Below are 17363 nucleotides of genomic sequence, written 5' to 3'. Positions count from 1 at the left end.
CCTTAATGACTGTTTCAATTGAGTCAAACATGTTTAGGGGCAGGATCTGCACTTAAGAAAGCCACACTGGGTAGGGTCCGGTGTCAGTAGGTCCCCAATATCTTTATGTCTGTGGTACATGCTGATCCTTTCCATAGCTGTGCAGACCGAGCTTCTCAGGATTCTGGGGAAGTAGTTTTCAGTATCCATTCAGGCAACACCTTTGTTGAGAAGGACCACTGTTGTTGTACACTGCTCTTTGAGTACATATTCTGTGGTAAGGCTGACATTGAGCAGTAGTGTGAGTTGGCATTCCATTCATCTTGGAGTCCATGTTGCACTAAGCCCAGGACACCAGCTCATACCATTGCTGCTGTGTGTTTTGCTTTGTAGATGCTGGCTGTTACCTCAGCATCTGCAATGTCAGGGGGCCAGCAGTCTGCTGGGATAGATATTCTGCATTCGGGGGGGGGTTGCACTGCACCTGTCAGGATGTATGTTGGCAATATGTGTGTGTGTTTGTGATATTTGTGTGATTCAGAGCATATCTGTGAATTCCCAACATGGTTCCTACCATCAGTTGTGAAAGCCTTGGGATTATCCTTAGTGTCCTGTACAATTTGTATCTTCATAGGTTCATAGGTTCATACTAGGCTATCCACCCTAGGGCATTTGTTAGCCTAGCCAGAGTGTGTGTCTTTTGCCACCCCTTGCTATGTGAATATTATGGCCATTTATGATTTGCTTTGCTGTGCCTCTGTCTGGACATGACACAGTGAAGACCCCCAGTGTAACTCTACAATCATCCATCCACTTGGCAAGATTCCTGTTGAAGAGTGTCAGTGAGGGGCTCTGCCTAACATGGAGTGGGATTCTGGTCCAGGGTGTGGGGAGCCTCTGGATTATGTATCTGTCCCACAAGCACATCCTATTTCATTATTTGTTGAGGTGGACATCTCTCACTCTCACAGCTCCGATGGCTTTGAGTTTTCTTGGGTGGAGCATGTCCATTACTCCTGTGTTGGGCATGGCCTTCTACAACAGGCATGCAATGCCTCTGTGTAGGCAGTATGTGACTGCATTCAGCTGGGGTGTCTACAGCCAGGCAGCATATGACATATATTTGAGACCCTTTATCCTCTTGGTGAGGTACCTTTGAGGTCTTTCTAACTGCTGCAGGTGTCAGGTAAGGTGCATCCCATATGAGGCATTGTACTAGATTATGGGTGTGATAAGAGAACAGTATAGGGGCACAATGGCCTCTGTTGACGTAGATGTGAATCCTTTCCTGATACGGTGTCAAATGTAGACAGTCGTCCTAGCCACATTGGCAATGTGGGTGTCACATAACAGGTTACTGTCCACTTGTGTCCCTAGGTCCCTGGTTACTCCTTCCATACATAATGGTTTACCACCTATGTGGTAATTTGTGGTACCTTGTTTGGTATTTGGTGGGACATTCATACTGTCCAGTGTCTTCAGGATGGCTGGGTGGGGTTCCTGTGTGTGAGAGTGTGGTCTGTAGCATGCTACAGACTGTACAGCAGTCTTGCCTACAGTTAGTTGCACATGGGTGGACTCCAAAGCCTTGTGCATTGTCAGTTACCTGGACGTATGGGTGTCTGTGCTGAATATGGATACTCACCCTGCTTTTATGTTTTGTTTCAGGTTTTGGGGCCATGACACATGATATGTGGTATAACCTGGTAGTGCTGGTGTGCTGTCAGGAGGCTTGCAGCAGGTTTCTGTCACTGCACAGACATCGATGTTCTCCATACTGGGGATGGCCTTGGGAGCATGCATATTGGGGTTTACACATCTGGCATTGGTCAGCATTACCCTTATATTTATTTCCACTTATGTTTTCTAGGGTGGTGGGTCAGTCTTTTCAGCCTTGCCTACAAAAGGCTCTATGGAGGTGGCAAAGGCCTTATCCAATATCCAGACGCCCAGGGGCAACAGGTGCAAGCCATCCCAAGAACAGCTGCGTGGCTTGTCAAGCATGACATCCCAAGCAGACAGACATTGGATCCCCTTGGAATGACACCAGTAAGTGTGCCACTTGCTATGACTGATCATTCCGTGTTTGTACTGTGGCATTATTCTTGGTAAGGGTAGGATGCTGCAAACGGTGAGTGTCATACCGGCCTGGACTACATAATCAGAGAGCTCATCTATGTCTCTTTTCACGTAGTCTAGGGAGGTACATCTCAGGTTATTCACACCAGCATGGACTATGACTGCATCATATTTCTACTTGCTTTGGAGTGACCTGCATACTTCTGTTATGTGGCGTACTGTGGCAGCCTACAGGCAGCTTACTGTACCCTTTCCCTTGTTCAGTCTGGTGTGCGGGACAGCAGTGTGTCTGACTATGGAGTCACCTATTACAACTGTATCAGGCATGTTGTTTCTCCTTCTGGCCTGTGACTGTTTGGCACACCAGCTTTGTGTACTATGTGTTGCATGTGCTATGTTTGGAGGTTGTTTGATTGGGTGTCTGCTTTAGAGGCCTCTGTTGGTGTGCTGTGTTTGTAATTTGTGCCTCCGGGAATGTTTTTCTGTGTTTATGTGTTTGGTTTGCAGCTGTGATAGGTCTATGTGGGACTGTGTTTGTGGTGTGTGTGGTTACCTTCTCCTCCTGACTAGTTTTGGGAGTACTGAGTTAAGGGAGCTCAGCCTCCAGTTTGGATAGCTGGTTGCATCTCTCACATATATTTGTATTTCTTGGGTGGAGTTGGGGGTTGTCTGTGTACTTGGGGCAGGATTCACAGATTCAACTTGTTGTGGCTGGCCTTAGTGGATTGTATGTGTGGACAGATTTTATTGCCATACTACTGATCAGTGATTACTTCATTGTTTATGTTTGCTCTATCATGTAGTAGCTTCCTCATTCTCTTGCATGGTTTGGTTATGGCTGGTGTCCACCATGCCAGATTCCTGCGTGTATGGCATTGTGTCTTGTTTTAATTTAGGATTGCATAATCCAAGCATTCCTGGCAGTGTTCATGGAATGGCTGTATTACAGGTTCTGAGGTGTGGCCCATATTTTGCACCTGCACAGGACCTTTAATGGATTCCACATCAGTTTGGAGGAGTGCAAATATTGCTTTACACATGTTTTCCACTGTGGTTTTCTGGCCAGGGACTGTGGTCAGGATTTGTATATCCAGTGTGATTACTCTATGGTCTGGTTTTACCAGTGAGCAATACACTTCTCATCTTGCCATCCAGTACCCATGTTGCTGATTATCACATCCAGTATGCTTACCCCTCTTGTGGGAGTGGTATGTTGTTCCTGGGCCTTTTGGTTTATGGATTCTATGAACTTTTGTCCTACACTGTTGGAGCTAGTATAATGCTCCCAGTCTATGCCTGGGTATTTTCAGTCACACAATATAATGTGGTTTGGAGGACTTGATATATTCATGTGTTCCAGCATAGGCCAGGTGCAGTTCCTGGTGTTGGGACAGTAGTCTGTAGCAGGCTATAAACTGGGGGGCAGTTCTAGCCACTGTTACTTGACCATGGCTAGTCCATGCTGCTTTTTGTTGTGGTACCTACATGGGGGTGTGGTTATCCTTGACAATTCTTGCTAGTCACCCTCCTTTTGTAGCTTGTTCCATGTTTTGAGGCTGTACAGCACAGTATGAGGTGTAACCTGGTAGTGTTAGGGTGCTGTTGTGAGCCTTGACTCAGTTTTCTGTTACAGCGCAGATATCAACATTCTCCATACTGGGTGAGTTTAGACTGCATGCATCTCGACTTATCCCTTATCTTATTCTTATCCCTTCTGATACCTATGGAGATAGGTTTGTGTTTTGAGCCTTACCTATTCAAGGCACACTGTGGGTAACAACAGCCTTTGCCAGTATCCATACGGCCTGCACTGATAGGTGCACGCCAGTCCTAGCAGGTGGTGCATCATGTCATGCTCAGCATGTCATCCCAGACTGGCACACATTGGATCCCCTTTGACTACCTGCGATACTTTAGTCAATTATTGCACTTGATCATCTCACTGTCATGTTGTGGCATGATGCTTGGTGAGGGTAGGATGTTAGTCAGGGTCCTCAGGTGTGCATATAGTACATGGTGTTACATTACTTAACACATAGCATTCATGCCTCAGGTGGTGCTGCAGGGCTGCTTCTGTCGGATGCACATATTACACTTCCCTGTACATGTTTGAGAGCAGGTTGTGTCATGTTAGGCATCCCTGTTACTATATGAGTGAGTCAGAGAGGGGTATCATTCCCAGGGTTCCTACTGAGCCAGTGTATGTGCTATGTGTTGCCTCTTTGCCAAGGCCAGGGCATACTGGGCACGCCTCCTTCTGCCTACTGGGGAAGGCTCAGGTTGTTCCTCCTCCGAGTCACGCTCTGCCTGTGATGGCCTTGGCAATGGTGGGGGGCTGTTTGGCCCGGCCCTATGCTGGTCCTGCTGCAGCTGTTTTCGAAAGATCATATTATGTAGCATAGCACATACCATGACAATTTGGGTACATGTAGTTGGTGTGTACTGCAAGGCTCCACCAGATGTGTCCAGACACCGGAACCGTGACTTGAGCAGCCCAAACACATGCTCTATTACATTACGTGTTTGTGCGTGTGCCTCATTATGGCGTTCCTGTTCAGGTGTGTGTGCGTTTCTGATGGGTGTCATCAGCCACGGCTCCAGTGCATAACCTGCATCCCCACTAGGTGTCCGTGGGATGTCCCCATTGGCAAATGTCTGGTACAGCTGCGTCAAATGCCAGATGTGGGAATCATGGTAGCTCCCAGGACAGCCAGCACACACATTCATTATTATGCCCTGGGCATCACACACAACCTGGCAGTTGATGGAGGGGAAGCCCTTGCGGTTGATGTATGCCCTACCCGCTCACCGGCTGGTACTTTGATTCGTATGTGCGTGCAGTCTATTGCACCCACTACCTCAGGGTATTCCGCTATTTGCTGGAAGAGACGCATATTGCTGGCCAATACCTCACGGGCATTGGGGAAATATACATGATCACCGACATGTGCTGACATGGCATCCAGGAACTGGTGCAGTACCCTGGAGGCTGATGCCTGTGATATCCCCATCATATCACCAGTTGGTCTCTGGAAGGTACCTGTTGCTAGTATTCTTAGGCCAACACATACCTTGGTTTCCACTGGGATGGGTTCCCCTCTGTTGGTTCTGTGTGTGAGGAGTGGCCTGCACAGCTCCACTATTTGCTGCAGGAGGTCTCTGTCCACTCTATAGCGCTCTACTATCTCCAGCTCATGTAACCCGTGGTAGGTGACCCTGGGGCTGTACACTCTTATCCGTCTCCTCACTGTGGGTTGTCTGGCACCATATGCATTGTCACCACCCTCAGCAAGTCGCCTATGTCTCATTATGACAGCTATGGCAGCCCCTAACATTTCTGCTCTGAGTTCAGCTTTTTCAGTTTTCACTTCTGATAACTTAACTCCTGTCTTGCAGTGTCTCTTGAGAGAAACATCCTGCACTGCTGTTTGCAGAGTTTTAAGTGCTGGGCTGGGCTACTATTCTGCCTGTGTAATTGCCTGCATCTAATTGTTTTCACCTGCTAGCTCCAGCAGTATTCCCTGCTAGCTTCCTACTAAATCTGTTGCTTCCTTTTTCCTCTCTGTTTCCTCAGGGTGGAGCCGTGCGTAAACCAGCAGAAACACACTCACAGTGGCTTACACGCGCGCACACATACTTACACAGTTCATAATCTGCTTATTCCGATTAAAACACGTGCACGCCCGCGCAAACAGTGTTAAACATCTCCCAACACACTCCCACATGCTCAGTCTGCCTTACATGCGCGCACACTGCCTTACTCGCGCTTCATGGATCGCACACGTGCGCATACACACCCAGCAAGAAACTTTGGCACACCTCTTTCCATGATATCTGTCTGACATCTGTCATGTAACTCTGACCTCCAATGAACTGCATTTCTTTCTACCATTCCCCCCTGTGATGTCACCTATCTCCTACTCTGTTCCTCCCCCTTATGTAACTCTTACACTACTCAGACTGTGCTCATTTGCTATGTGACAGTGGAATTCAGTATCCTAACACTCATTTGCATCAGATTGCCTACTAATGCTTAGTTACATGTCTTAGACTCAGTTCCCCCCTTAGCAACCACTACACGGTGGCCATGTTGGTTTTGGTCTGCTGGTCCCTGCATTGACATTCCATGTATTGCATAAAACCCACATTTGTGGGTTTAAAACCTTCGTTTTTATGTTTTATACAGTGCAGCCCGCTTTTGGGGCGCTGGTTTAAACATCGGCAATCGCCGAAAAAAAATTATATTTTTAATATATTTGCATCAGGTTACTTTGCCAATGGCCACATATTTGGCCATTGGCATGCTGCCTGACACATATGCACCCTTTATTTGGAGCTGACATGGCTCCATTGCAGTTTTTGCAGAAACGTACTCAGTTGTCAACTGAGTACATTTCTGCAGCTAAAACGGCTCTTACACGGGCTGTTCTGGGCTTCCTGGATCGCTAATCATCCTCATTTGCATGCCATTCGGCTGCAAGTGAGGTGATTAGCTTATCCACGCCCACTCCGTGTAAGAGCCATTTTAGCTTGTCTCTTACATGGACTTTGGGCTGTTCCTGGATCGCGAAGGCTGCATGGAGTCTTACACTACTCTTAGACTCCGTGCAAGCCTTCGTGAATCCGGCCTGTTAAGATATACACTGGGTGTGACGAGGGTAGACAGGATTAGGAATAAGTATATTAGAGGGTCAGCCCAGGTTGGACAGTTTGGAGACAAAGCCAGAGAGGTGAGATTGCGTTGGTTTGGACATGTGCTGAGGAGGGATGCTGGGTATATTGGGAAAAGGATGCTAAGGATGAAAGAGGAAGGCCCAAGATAAGGTTTATGGATGTGGTTAGAGAGGACATGCAGGTGGTTGGTGTGACAGAGCAAGATGCAGAGGACAGGAAGAAATGGAAACAGGTGATCCGCTGTGGCGAGCCCTAACCGGGAAAAGTTGAAAGAAGAAGAATGATTTATTGCAAGGTCTACATAATTTTGCCTGCTGCAATTTTTTTCACCAAGTTGAAAAAGAGATGCTGTCCATTGTCTTACTCATTTTTATTGTACATTCTTGTTTTTTATTGCACATTTAGGGCTTCAGGGGTTATTTTAGGTGGGTTACGGTATAAACCTGTGTTGTGACCATAAAGTATATGAATTTACACTTCAACTTTTCCACACACACTTACAAAATGACTATCTTTCTCCTACTGCAGTCTTCCAATTTTTGTTATCGGAACTGCTAAAGCCATATGTAAATGAAAAAAGTATTTTTTTAATCATGCTGTCATCACTGACAATGCAAGCTGATACCATATGTAGTATTCATGCATATCTTCTGTATCACCTAATTTTGACACTGTACTTTTATTATCTGATTTCATATATATTGTACTCTATACAATATTTTATATAGGTCTTAGTATTGCTAATATTGTAATTTGTATACGTAGAGCTTTTCTCCCTAAGCCTCCCCAGTTGGACTTTCCCAGTAAACAAAAGAAAGAAAGAAATAAACTGTAGTGAGTAGTACAAATGATATTGGTTAAGGGCTTTTACTAAGACTGACAGCAAGGAAAGGATATAGATAAATGGAGCAAATGTGTACATAAAAATTACTGATATCAGATGCATATTTAACACACCCTGGGGGATCTACCACTGTAACATATATAAGTGTAAAGGAATATATGTGGTGACATATTAGGCACACAGGAAATCTAGTACTGCAAGGGTACAAAACAAGTTATGTAAAAACTGAAGAAGCCATGAATCTTGTTACAAGTTACCTGGCACTATGATACCAGCTAACATGTATATCAGTATCCAAAGGAAACCCATGCGAATGCAGGAAGGACATGCAGACTCTGCACAGAAGGCACCCAAGCTGAGAATCATGTAATACATATCTATCTATATGAATCTACTTTGAAATCCCAACGCCCAAAAGATCGACGTTTAACATCCGGAGACAAAAATCACGAAACCACAGAAACTCTAATGTCAGTTTTTTACTAGGGTAAATAAACACTTAACAAACATGACCTTTTCTCCACTGTAGCATGATCCCAGAGTTTGTACATATATTTAGGGGGGCATGGGGGGTGTGTGGGTTTTACTTACCTTGGTGCGATTTTCGTTTCCATTTGGCCAGTGTTTACTTACCCTAGTAAAAATTTTATTTATTTATTTATTTTATTTCAGTTTGATTACCGGGGAAGTCCACTGGGTCAAGAAGAACCCATTTTCAGTGGAGGCCCGGGGAGAAAAGCTCCATAATAGAATAACCAATACAAAGTTAATGTTTGAGTAAATTTAATGTCTGATTTTCCGCGGTTTCATGATTTTCATCTCAGTATTTTAAACGATCTTCTGGGCATCAGGATTTCTAAGTAGACACACACACACACACTACATATATCTGTTATATATACACACACGTGCGCATGTAATACATCTATACGTTTTACACACATATACACATATGTGTGTGTGTGTGTGTGTGTATATATATATATATATATATATATATATATACACACACACACACACATATATATATATATATATATATACACATATACATACACACATATATATATATATATATATATATATATATACACATATACATACATATACACACACACACACACACACACACACACACACACACACACACACACACACACACACATATATATATTTAACAAAACAGCTGTCAGAGAATGAAGTTTAACAAAACAGCTGTCGGAGAATGAAGTATCTCTCTGAAAATCTGAAAAAAGACCAAAGTCCACAGCAAAATAGTATAGCAACACAGAGAGAAATACACCACAGCCACTGAGGAAAGAAAATTTGTTGTTTAATTCAGTTAGCACTTTCGTGTCATGCCTGGACACTTTATCAGACTTACAAAAAACAACAGTATTACTCAGCTTTATATATCAGCATCACAAGTCAATTAGCCAATCACTAATCACACATACACACACACACACACACACACACACACACACACACACACACACACACACACACACACACACACACACGTAACATTTGCTCTTACTTTCTTGAAATTTGTGGTTGTATAATATTTTTAACCATGAGTAACGGTATTGTCACACAGTTCACAGATATTTACTCCAGGTATGCATTTTTAACTCTTTTTCTTCTTTCCTTCTGACTGGATGAGTGTAGTTTTGATGGACTAGAATGATAGAATGAGGCTGTGTGCTTTCCTATTTTTAGATACTTTAAATCAGCATGTGGATCTCACACTCAACATGTGTGGGTAATTTACGTTATGGCACTTTTAAGTGCATTTTACGTTTAATTTTAGGGAGTTCTTTGGGGCAACCAAGCAGGCATTGACGAGGTTCACATCCCACCCTGCCAACCAAATGTCACACCAGAAATGTGAGACACAGGGCCTAGGGTACTGGCCACCAAAAAGTGCACATAAATCTGATTCACCAAACAAGTCTCCAGATACAGTCTGGTCTCAGTATACTACAGGAAATATGAAATGCTGTAGTGGTTATAGGCTTCTAGCTACTCTACCAGCACTGTATTTGGCCTAGCCCCTCAGGCCCCTTTCTCGACACTTTCTCTGTAACCATCAGTGTCTTCCAGTGCTCCTACCCAAGTTAAAGGACAAGTCCATCCAAATGTCAATTTTTTTTCCAATAAAGTGATGTTCCTTCCTTGTAATACAACACTAAACATGCCACACAGACAACCATTCCATTTCTTTATGTATTAACTTATTTCTGTCTCCCTTTCTTTTTATACAGTTGTCTCATTATCTGCTACCTTATGAAGGCTAACTAGGTTAGGTGAGTAAATGTGCTTATCATTCACAGATTGCCAACATCACACGTCAGATAAATAGTGTAGTCTGCAGTCTGAACAGAAGGAACACTTTCAAGCATAGTTTTCAGGTAAAAATGAACAAGAAAAAACAATTCATACATAATAAACTATTACAGATTAGTTGCCTTTCCCTTTAAATCAAATTTATTGCACTCTTCTGAATTTCTATTAGCATTTGATTTCTCATTTTTCTACAGTGTATTTTCTCTAAAACTGCACGCTTCTACTATTTTATTACACCATTTTAGCATTGCATACAACGTTTTGTTGGGGGAATAAGATTAACAAAGGTTCTAACTCTAGCTACAAGATTCTAATTCTAGCTACAATGTTAAAAACTGTGAATTCAAACACAAACCAGTTCAGCCCAAGTAACACCCATTAATCACATGGCTCAGATTTCTCACATTTAAACACTGAACTAAAGTTGTTACTTTGAAAAGAACAGCTAATCCAGCTGCATTTTCAAGCCTGTCATTTAAACATTCCTTAAAATGCTGTATTACAGACGGCTACTAATAAAAAAATCAAAGGAAGCAAAGTAATGTTAGGCTTGAGTTGTATAGCTAGGCTTATAAAGGTCTCAGTGGTCTTTAGGCTAGTATACATCTATGAAAAATACGGACTGATACTGATAGTCAAAAGAAGGCAGTCACAGTACTGCTGTAAGCTAATAAGAGAGAGAATAGTAAATGATCCTCTCATCAGACGATTTCTCTCTATCCCTCTAAAATGAAATCAGGGAGGTGAATCCATTGTAGAACAAATTCATGCAACCAATGACAGCCCCTTTCAGGCTATTTTGGGGTACAAGAAATCAGAAAATAAAAATAACCACTTACTTTGGTACAGGGACATTAGTAATGTACAAAAGTTCAAGATAAGCTGAAAAACATTTATTTTTCAGTTTTTGGCTGCGGTTCTCCTCCTTTCAAACAAATTATTAGCTTTACAACATATGTGCAAGCCTGCACACACACACACACACACACACACACACACACACACAAATTCCAATGGAAAAGATGTAGAATTCACCACCTCAATACATCTTGCTGGTGTTCAGCACTTTAAATTCACTGTGCCACTCTATACCAAATAAAATAAACAAAACAGTAATGTGTGCAGCAGTATGGTCAGTTACATGGAGATACCAGCAGCTTGACAACCTACACCATTAAATACTCCCTCTTTGAATAATAAAATACTACATAAATGAATACTAGCCACAAGAGCTTAAAAATGAATAAATACTTTACATAGACAAAGACGTCAAGACAGTGATGATACAAAAACATGTAAAGATAAAAAATAATCAACAAAAAATATAAAGTAATGATCAGTTGCACAGACAGAATATTTTTGCAACAGTTTTTGAGCCTGTTTGCTGAATAGGACCGCCTCTTGGTCCATCAGCCCATATGTTCCCTTAACTGGGTGACAGCTGCCCAAGAAGGGTCATAATCCAAGCAACCATCAAGGGGTGGTTCAATTTTTACTTTTCCATTTTCTCATCAGCCCTAAACTAGCACATGAGCAAAGAGGCTTAGGAAAGGGATGGACAACTGTCTGTATGTAGAGGGCATCCCCTCATTTCTGCAAGGAGTGTTTCTTCCAAGCAGTCTTACCCCTCTTTTGCAACATGAGCTCTCTGTGGCCTCTCCAGTCTCCAACAAGGAGATCACACCATCCTGCATTCCTTTGAGTACATACAATCCCACCCTCATTTTGGAAAAGGCAAATGTGGAACACCTTTCACTCCTTCAGTGCCAAGGCCAATAATGAACCCTGGTCACCTTGATCACAGTCAGGGCTCCATCCCTCTGTGTCAAGGAGCCAGGCATTCGCACAGACAAAATACTTAAGTGTTTCCAATTTTACATTCTGTTTTCCAGAACCAAGGGCAATAACCTCAGTTCTAACTTACAGTAAAAACACATCCCCGGAGGAAAAAATGGCAAACTGCAATAAAGTACTCCACTAAACTTCACTCAAGTACAACAGATCTTTTTTAAAAATAATCACTTTGCAAAATATTGGACAGTTTTAACTTTTAATCTTATAAACAGCACATTTATAACATCACACCTAAAACATTTTTCCTGTAAAGCTTTATGGGAAAACATGTCTGTGTATATTATAAATGTGTTATAATGGGTTGTAAGATTAAAAGTTAAAACTTTCCTCAGTAATGTTTTGAGATGCGATTATTTTTAAATATACAGTAAAAAAAAAAAAAAAAAAATCAGAAAGACAAGCTAAAAGGGTTTAACATACCACTGTGCCTTACTTGTTTTATAACCAAGGGTTTACCGAATGACAAAATTCTTATACAACTTACTTACATGTACAAAATTATTGTCTTTAACTGCAGAAACATCACACAGTTATTGTAGAATAAAAATTACAGCTTTCAAACACGTTTTCTATGTATCACATGAAAGTCTGAATACGATTTTCCTGTCACTGTGAAGAAATCTTATAAATGCAATTTCACTGTGTAGTTTTCTATTACATATTTTACAGATCTAAAATATAACTTAAAAATTTGTTCATTTCTGAATTAACAAAAAGAAGCAAAGTAAAGACACAAGTTCTTCACTTCTAGCCCGGCATTCAGTTTTATTTACCTTTTTTCTTGTACGTTTTGCTATTTTGTTTGCTTGGGAATTAGGCTGAGTAACACATTCATAAAGCAGGGAGAGTAGGAGTAGGAATGAGGACGAGTTCCCAATTTAGATCCTTGGATAGGGTTGTGGTCATGTTTTGGTAGTTAGGGACAAGGTATGACTTTATGGCAGCTCAGATGGAATAAAGGAGGAGTTCCGATTGTCAAAGATGGCTTCCAGGCGACTTCAAGGGGTACACTTAGAAAACATCTAATGTGCATATAAAGCTACTGCATTGTACTAACTTTATTTTAACAGTGTGTGTGTGTGTGTGTGTGTGTGTGTGTGTGTGTGTGTGTGTGTGTGTGTGTGTCTACCTCTGGCATCAGGTTTAGCTTGAGTAGACATATCCACTGATTTTTTTTTTCTTCTATCGAACTGTTTTATGTACCTATGATTAGCTTTACAGTCCCATTTGATTAGTGAAGGTAGCTCTTTCTCATCGTTTTTTTTTTTAATCTTCAGATCTTTTTATACATGCAATGCGTTTTTAGAAGAAACAGATGGTAGGCCGACTCAGGTCAAATAACATACTAGTTCATGCAGTTAAAAATCAGCTGGGAAGAAAATAGGTGATGGGTACATTAATGAGACATTTTATACTATGTTGCTTACATGTTACAACAATTTCAGCGCAAAACATACAAGGGTTTGATAACTCATTATCTGATTCTCTCTCCCATTTACAATGGGCTTGGTTCAAGAGACTGGCACTAGAAACAGTAACAATACCAGAGCAAGTTCAAATGAATTAATGGTATTAGTGGACATACAAGAATGCAACTAATAAATAATCTTGAGTACAGATAGCTGGATCGTATATAAAAGGGGATTACACCATTTTACAAACATGAGGAAGGCACAAGGTTGAACAACAGTAAAATAATGGAAAGCATACATCCTGTTAATGCTGGAAACAGGATGGAGCAAAAGGAAGGTGGCCTTAAACCTAGCATGCTATCAGTTGACTGTACAAAGTCATAGGGAGAGGAGTCCATAAAAGCAACCAGATAAGATACATAATAAAGTTGAGCAAGAAGATACCCCATGCAACCCAAACAGTCATGCTTACATCGTTGGAATGGCAGCAGTGGGTGTGCTAGAAACTTGTATTTACAAGAAATAAGAATTTCATACAATGAAATAAAAATACAGGTAGAGAGGTTGGAGACACACGAAGAGTAAGAGGAGCAGCAGGGTGTAGTTACACACCACAACAAACACAAAACGTGATGTAGCTCAATGTGTACAACAGTACCAAGAATGGAGAAACACTAAGGAAGGTCTATTTTTCTGCCACCAGAAGATTACCTCGCTTTCACCATTTCAGGAGAGGGCAGTACTAAAGAGAGTAGTTGAGTGCTGTGGGCTAGAGCACAAAACTTATAACCACATTTATTTAAGATCGGGTGGACTCGCATACACAATGGGCAGGGCCAACATGGGAGAGCATCCACAAATTGGGAAGTTGAAGTCTAATGCTTACAAAAATTATGTAAAAATAAAAAACATCTGATATTGTGTCTGTTACATTGCAGAACCAAGACCTGGGTTATTCTTATTTGAAAATATCGGAGAGATGGTTGAGAGTAGATTTCAAAAAGTTTACACAGTGAACTTGGGCAACTGACAGATGGCTAGGAGTTGGGAGTTTGAAATGGCCACAGCTCAAGCAGTGCAATACTTGGTGGCAATGGGGCAAAATCATTCTACATCTAGGAGGTAATGACACATCCATCCATCTTCTACCCTTTTCCCCATTTTTGCACATGGGGTCAGGATGTCACTTCAACAGTGACAATCATCAGGGCCAAGGTTTACATCACTGCATGGCTAGCCCTCTGCGGTAGTGCATCCACACCACTCACTCGAACACTCACTCACACCAACGGGCAATTTAGAGTGTCCAATACACCTACTGCATGTCTTTGGAATGTGGGAGGAAACCCACGTGACCACAGGGAGGACATGCAGACTCCGCACAGAAGGCATCCCATCCGAGAATCGAACCAGAGAACCTCTTGCTGTGAGGCAACAATGGTAACAGCTGCCCCAAAGCAGAGTTAATGACACACGTCATATGCATTTAGGGAGCTGGTTAACACTAATATAGCAAGATGTAGCATTCTTAACAGAACACTGGCCACAGGCTCAATTTTATGGTCTGAGGTGATTTTGAGGCTATCACATTTAACCACATCCATCAGACAAGTGAAGAGTATAACACACACGATTAATGCCACATGCAAATTTATGGCACATGATGGGGAAGCATACACCGCACACCCAAACATAAATAGGAAAATGGCCCTCAACATATCATGTTGAGGATGGTCCACTTGCCGTTTTATGGAATGACAGATTTTATGCAGACTTACAGGCAGGGCTACAGAGTAGGTGGTGTGCTTGGTGGAAGGCAGAATTGGGAAGGAAGACCCAATTAAGTGTCAGGGTGGGTCCATGACCATCTAGTCGAACTTGCCATGGACAGAAAGTCTTAGATGAGAGTGCAGGTCTTATTACCCAACTCTCCCTTGTCAGACTATAAAGCAAGCTTCTATATGGCAAAGATAATATGGATGGCTATTGGCCCTTGACGTGGCAGTGAATAAGGTCAGATATCGATAGTGCTGCCGCCCTGTAGGATTAGGGAACTTGACGCAAAACAAGGCCTCCCAGAAAATCTTGCCTTTGTGTTTGTGTACATCTCTTAAATTTAAATTGGCAAGCAATCTGGTAATAAAGAAATTGTTTTGGCTATTTAACTCCAATGAAGTTATTTGTGTCTTTATGATATACTAATTGTTGGCAAAAGTTGAAGTGAAATAAATGCAATACATAAAATTATGCATATCAACAGGTATAAATAAATGGAAAGGAAATAATGATCTTGCACTATAGTGCTGAAAGAGAGCAGAGAGCTATTCCGATTCTCAAACAAAAGGTAGATACATGTTTGCTCTCACTTTATAAACAGGCTTACAGTACTGCTACTGTTCTCATCCTCTCATAAAATACTGTATTTAGAAAACAAAAAGCTATACCAGCAATGTGTTCTAAAAGTAGCAATGCACAATTAAGGTAACGAAACAACAGCAAAAACTTCTGGATGTACAACAGGCATCAGCAAAATGGTGATTACACCCGTCTCCTGCACTAATCACTCAAAGTAGCTCAAACAGCAGAATAAGTTCATAGAGTCATACGATAACCTAAATAAACATAACATTAGCAATGACCACTGCACAGAGCAACAACTACCCATTGGACACGTTCAACAAAACTACTGATATAAAAGAGTACGCTACTTTTCCGTTATAGTGCTGAGAAAAAAACTGAACCATAAAATACCTCATTATTTAAATTCAGTACTTGGGTCATTTTACGCGTTTCTTTGTAAACACACCACACTTCAGTTATACCACTACTTCTGACAGTAGTAACTCATGCTGCTTTCAAAACACGTGAATGGCCATATTGCGCATGTGCACCGACAAAGGGTTTTGCATTTTACTACGGCTCACGCACAGGGACAAGTCACAAACTGTTTTTCAGCTTGAGCAACAGTAGGTATATGCTTTGCGAGGTGAAGCGTTTACTTTATTAACAGGACGGCTGTCAAGTAACCTTTCATTTAATATTTTCCTTAAATAAGACAGTATTTACGCGTAGCAGTTAATTATAATGCATTGTATGGGCGCAACTTCTTCCTGTACTGGCTACTAATTGACCAATTTGTGTGAATATAATGATGAGGGTGGTTGGTAATGGGAGAAGATTTTACGTGTGGTATTTAATAACACACATTATGGTAGCTGAATTGTTAGTTGCTCCCCAGCGCTACCAGTAAAGAATGTAAATGCTGTCGTTGTGTAATCCGTTTTGTTTACACTACGTTTTGCTTGAGTGCTGTGTTACTGACAATGTTCATACTTGGTCGTATTAGTAAGGTTGCCACCTTTTCAGATGGCCAGAGCGGGACAATTGTACAAACATCAGATTTTGCAGGTCAAAACTTACCCACGGCAAGTACAAGGGGCAGAACTTCACTTTTTGCCTAAATCAAAGCTTATTCTCATAGCATTTTAGTTGCTTATTCTGTTTCTTATAACATTTAGGTGTTTCAGATACAGAATAGCTGTTGTATGCAACTATTACATAAAATATTGGAAATAAATTTGCCCTAATATTTCAGGACACTTGCCATTCTTACAATATTTTTTCAGGACACAACTGCCCAAAGAGGGCTGTCCCTCGCAAAGTGGGACAGGTGGTAACCCTATATTAGTGTGATGGTTGCACAGCTTTCATTTGCGTTTACAGGTTTTCACTGGATGCGCTGGCGTTTTTATCCAGCCTAGTGATGTGATGGAAGACGAGTCATTTAGCATTTTTGTAGGTGGAGGTGTGAAATGAGCATGTGTGCTGCGGGCACGCATTCTTCACTGAGTCTCGGGTTAACTGGGTTATCGGAAATGACTGAACGAATAACTGTCGAGCACAGATGGCAGACCTAAGCCGGTGCACCGAGTAATAGTAATTGAAAAGGGTCAATCAGCTTGGTGCAGCTGCTGGACGCAGGCAGTGTTTTTGGGCTAAAAATTATTATAGGCAGTGAAATTTCTTCAAATTTATAAAGTTTTATGTGGAAATATATATATAGAATATTTGTTACTTCCTATACAATCTCCATATTTAATAAACTGACTTCTTCACTTAACTGGAGATGTAGTAAAGCTGTAAAAGGCATATATGTTATGAATTGTGAAAAA

The 17363-nt window shown here is 41.6% G+C and overlaps 1 protein-coding gene across 4 annotated transcripts in view; it reads right to left on the bottom strand.

Moving 5' to 3' along the window:
• Window positions 1–16082, bottom strand: part of SRFBP1 (serum response factor binding protein 1) — a 1736845-nt gene extending 1720763 nt beyond the window's left edge. Inside the window, exon 1 of one of the 4 annotated variants that reach the window (XM_044060738.1) lies at window positions 15943–16082. In XM_044060738.1, the coding sequence (XP_043916673.1) occupies window positions 15943–15972 (30 nt within the window). In that variant the 5' untranslated portion in view covers window positions 15973–16082. The remainder of the gene's footprint in view (window positions 1–15942) is intronic. The other 3 variants (XM_044060735.1, XM_044060736.1, XM_044060737.1) reach the window with 3 other exon arrangements.
• Between the last annotated feature and the right edge of the window lie 1281 nt (window positions 16083–17363).

The sequence above is a fragment of the Protopterus annectens genome, chromosome 2.part0 (genome assembly GCF_019279795.1).
Source record: "Protopterus annectens isolate FY-2018-M chromosome 2.part0, PAN1.0, whole genome shotgun sequence".
Taxonomy (NCBI): domain Eukaryota; kingdom Metazoa; phylum Chordata; order Ceratodontiformes; family Protopteridae; genus Protopterus; species Protopterus annectens.
Note: the sequence above shows the minus strand (reverse complement) of the source record. Positions and strands in the feature narration are given on the sequence as shown.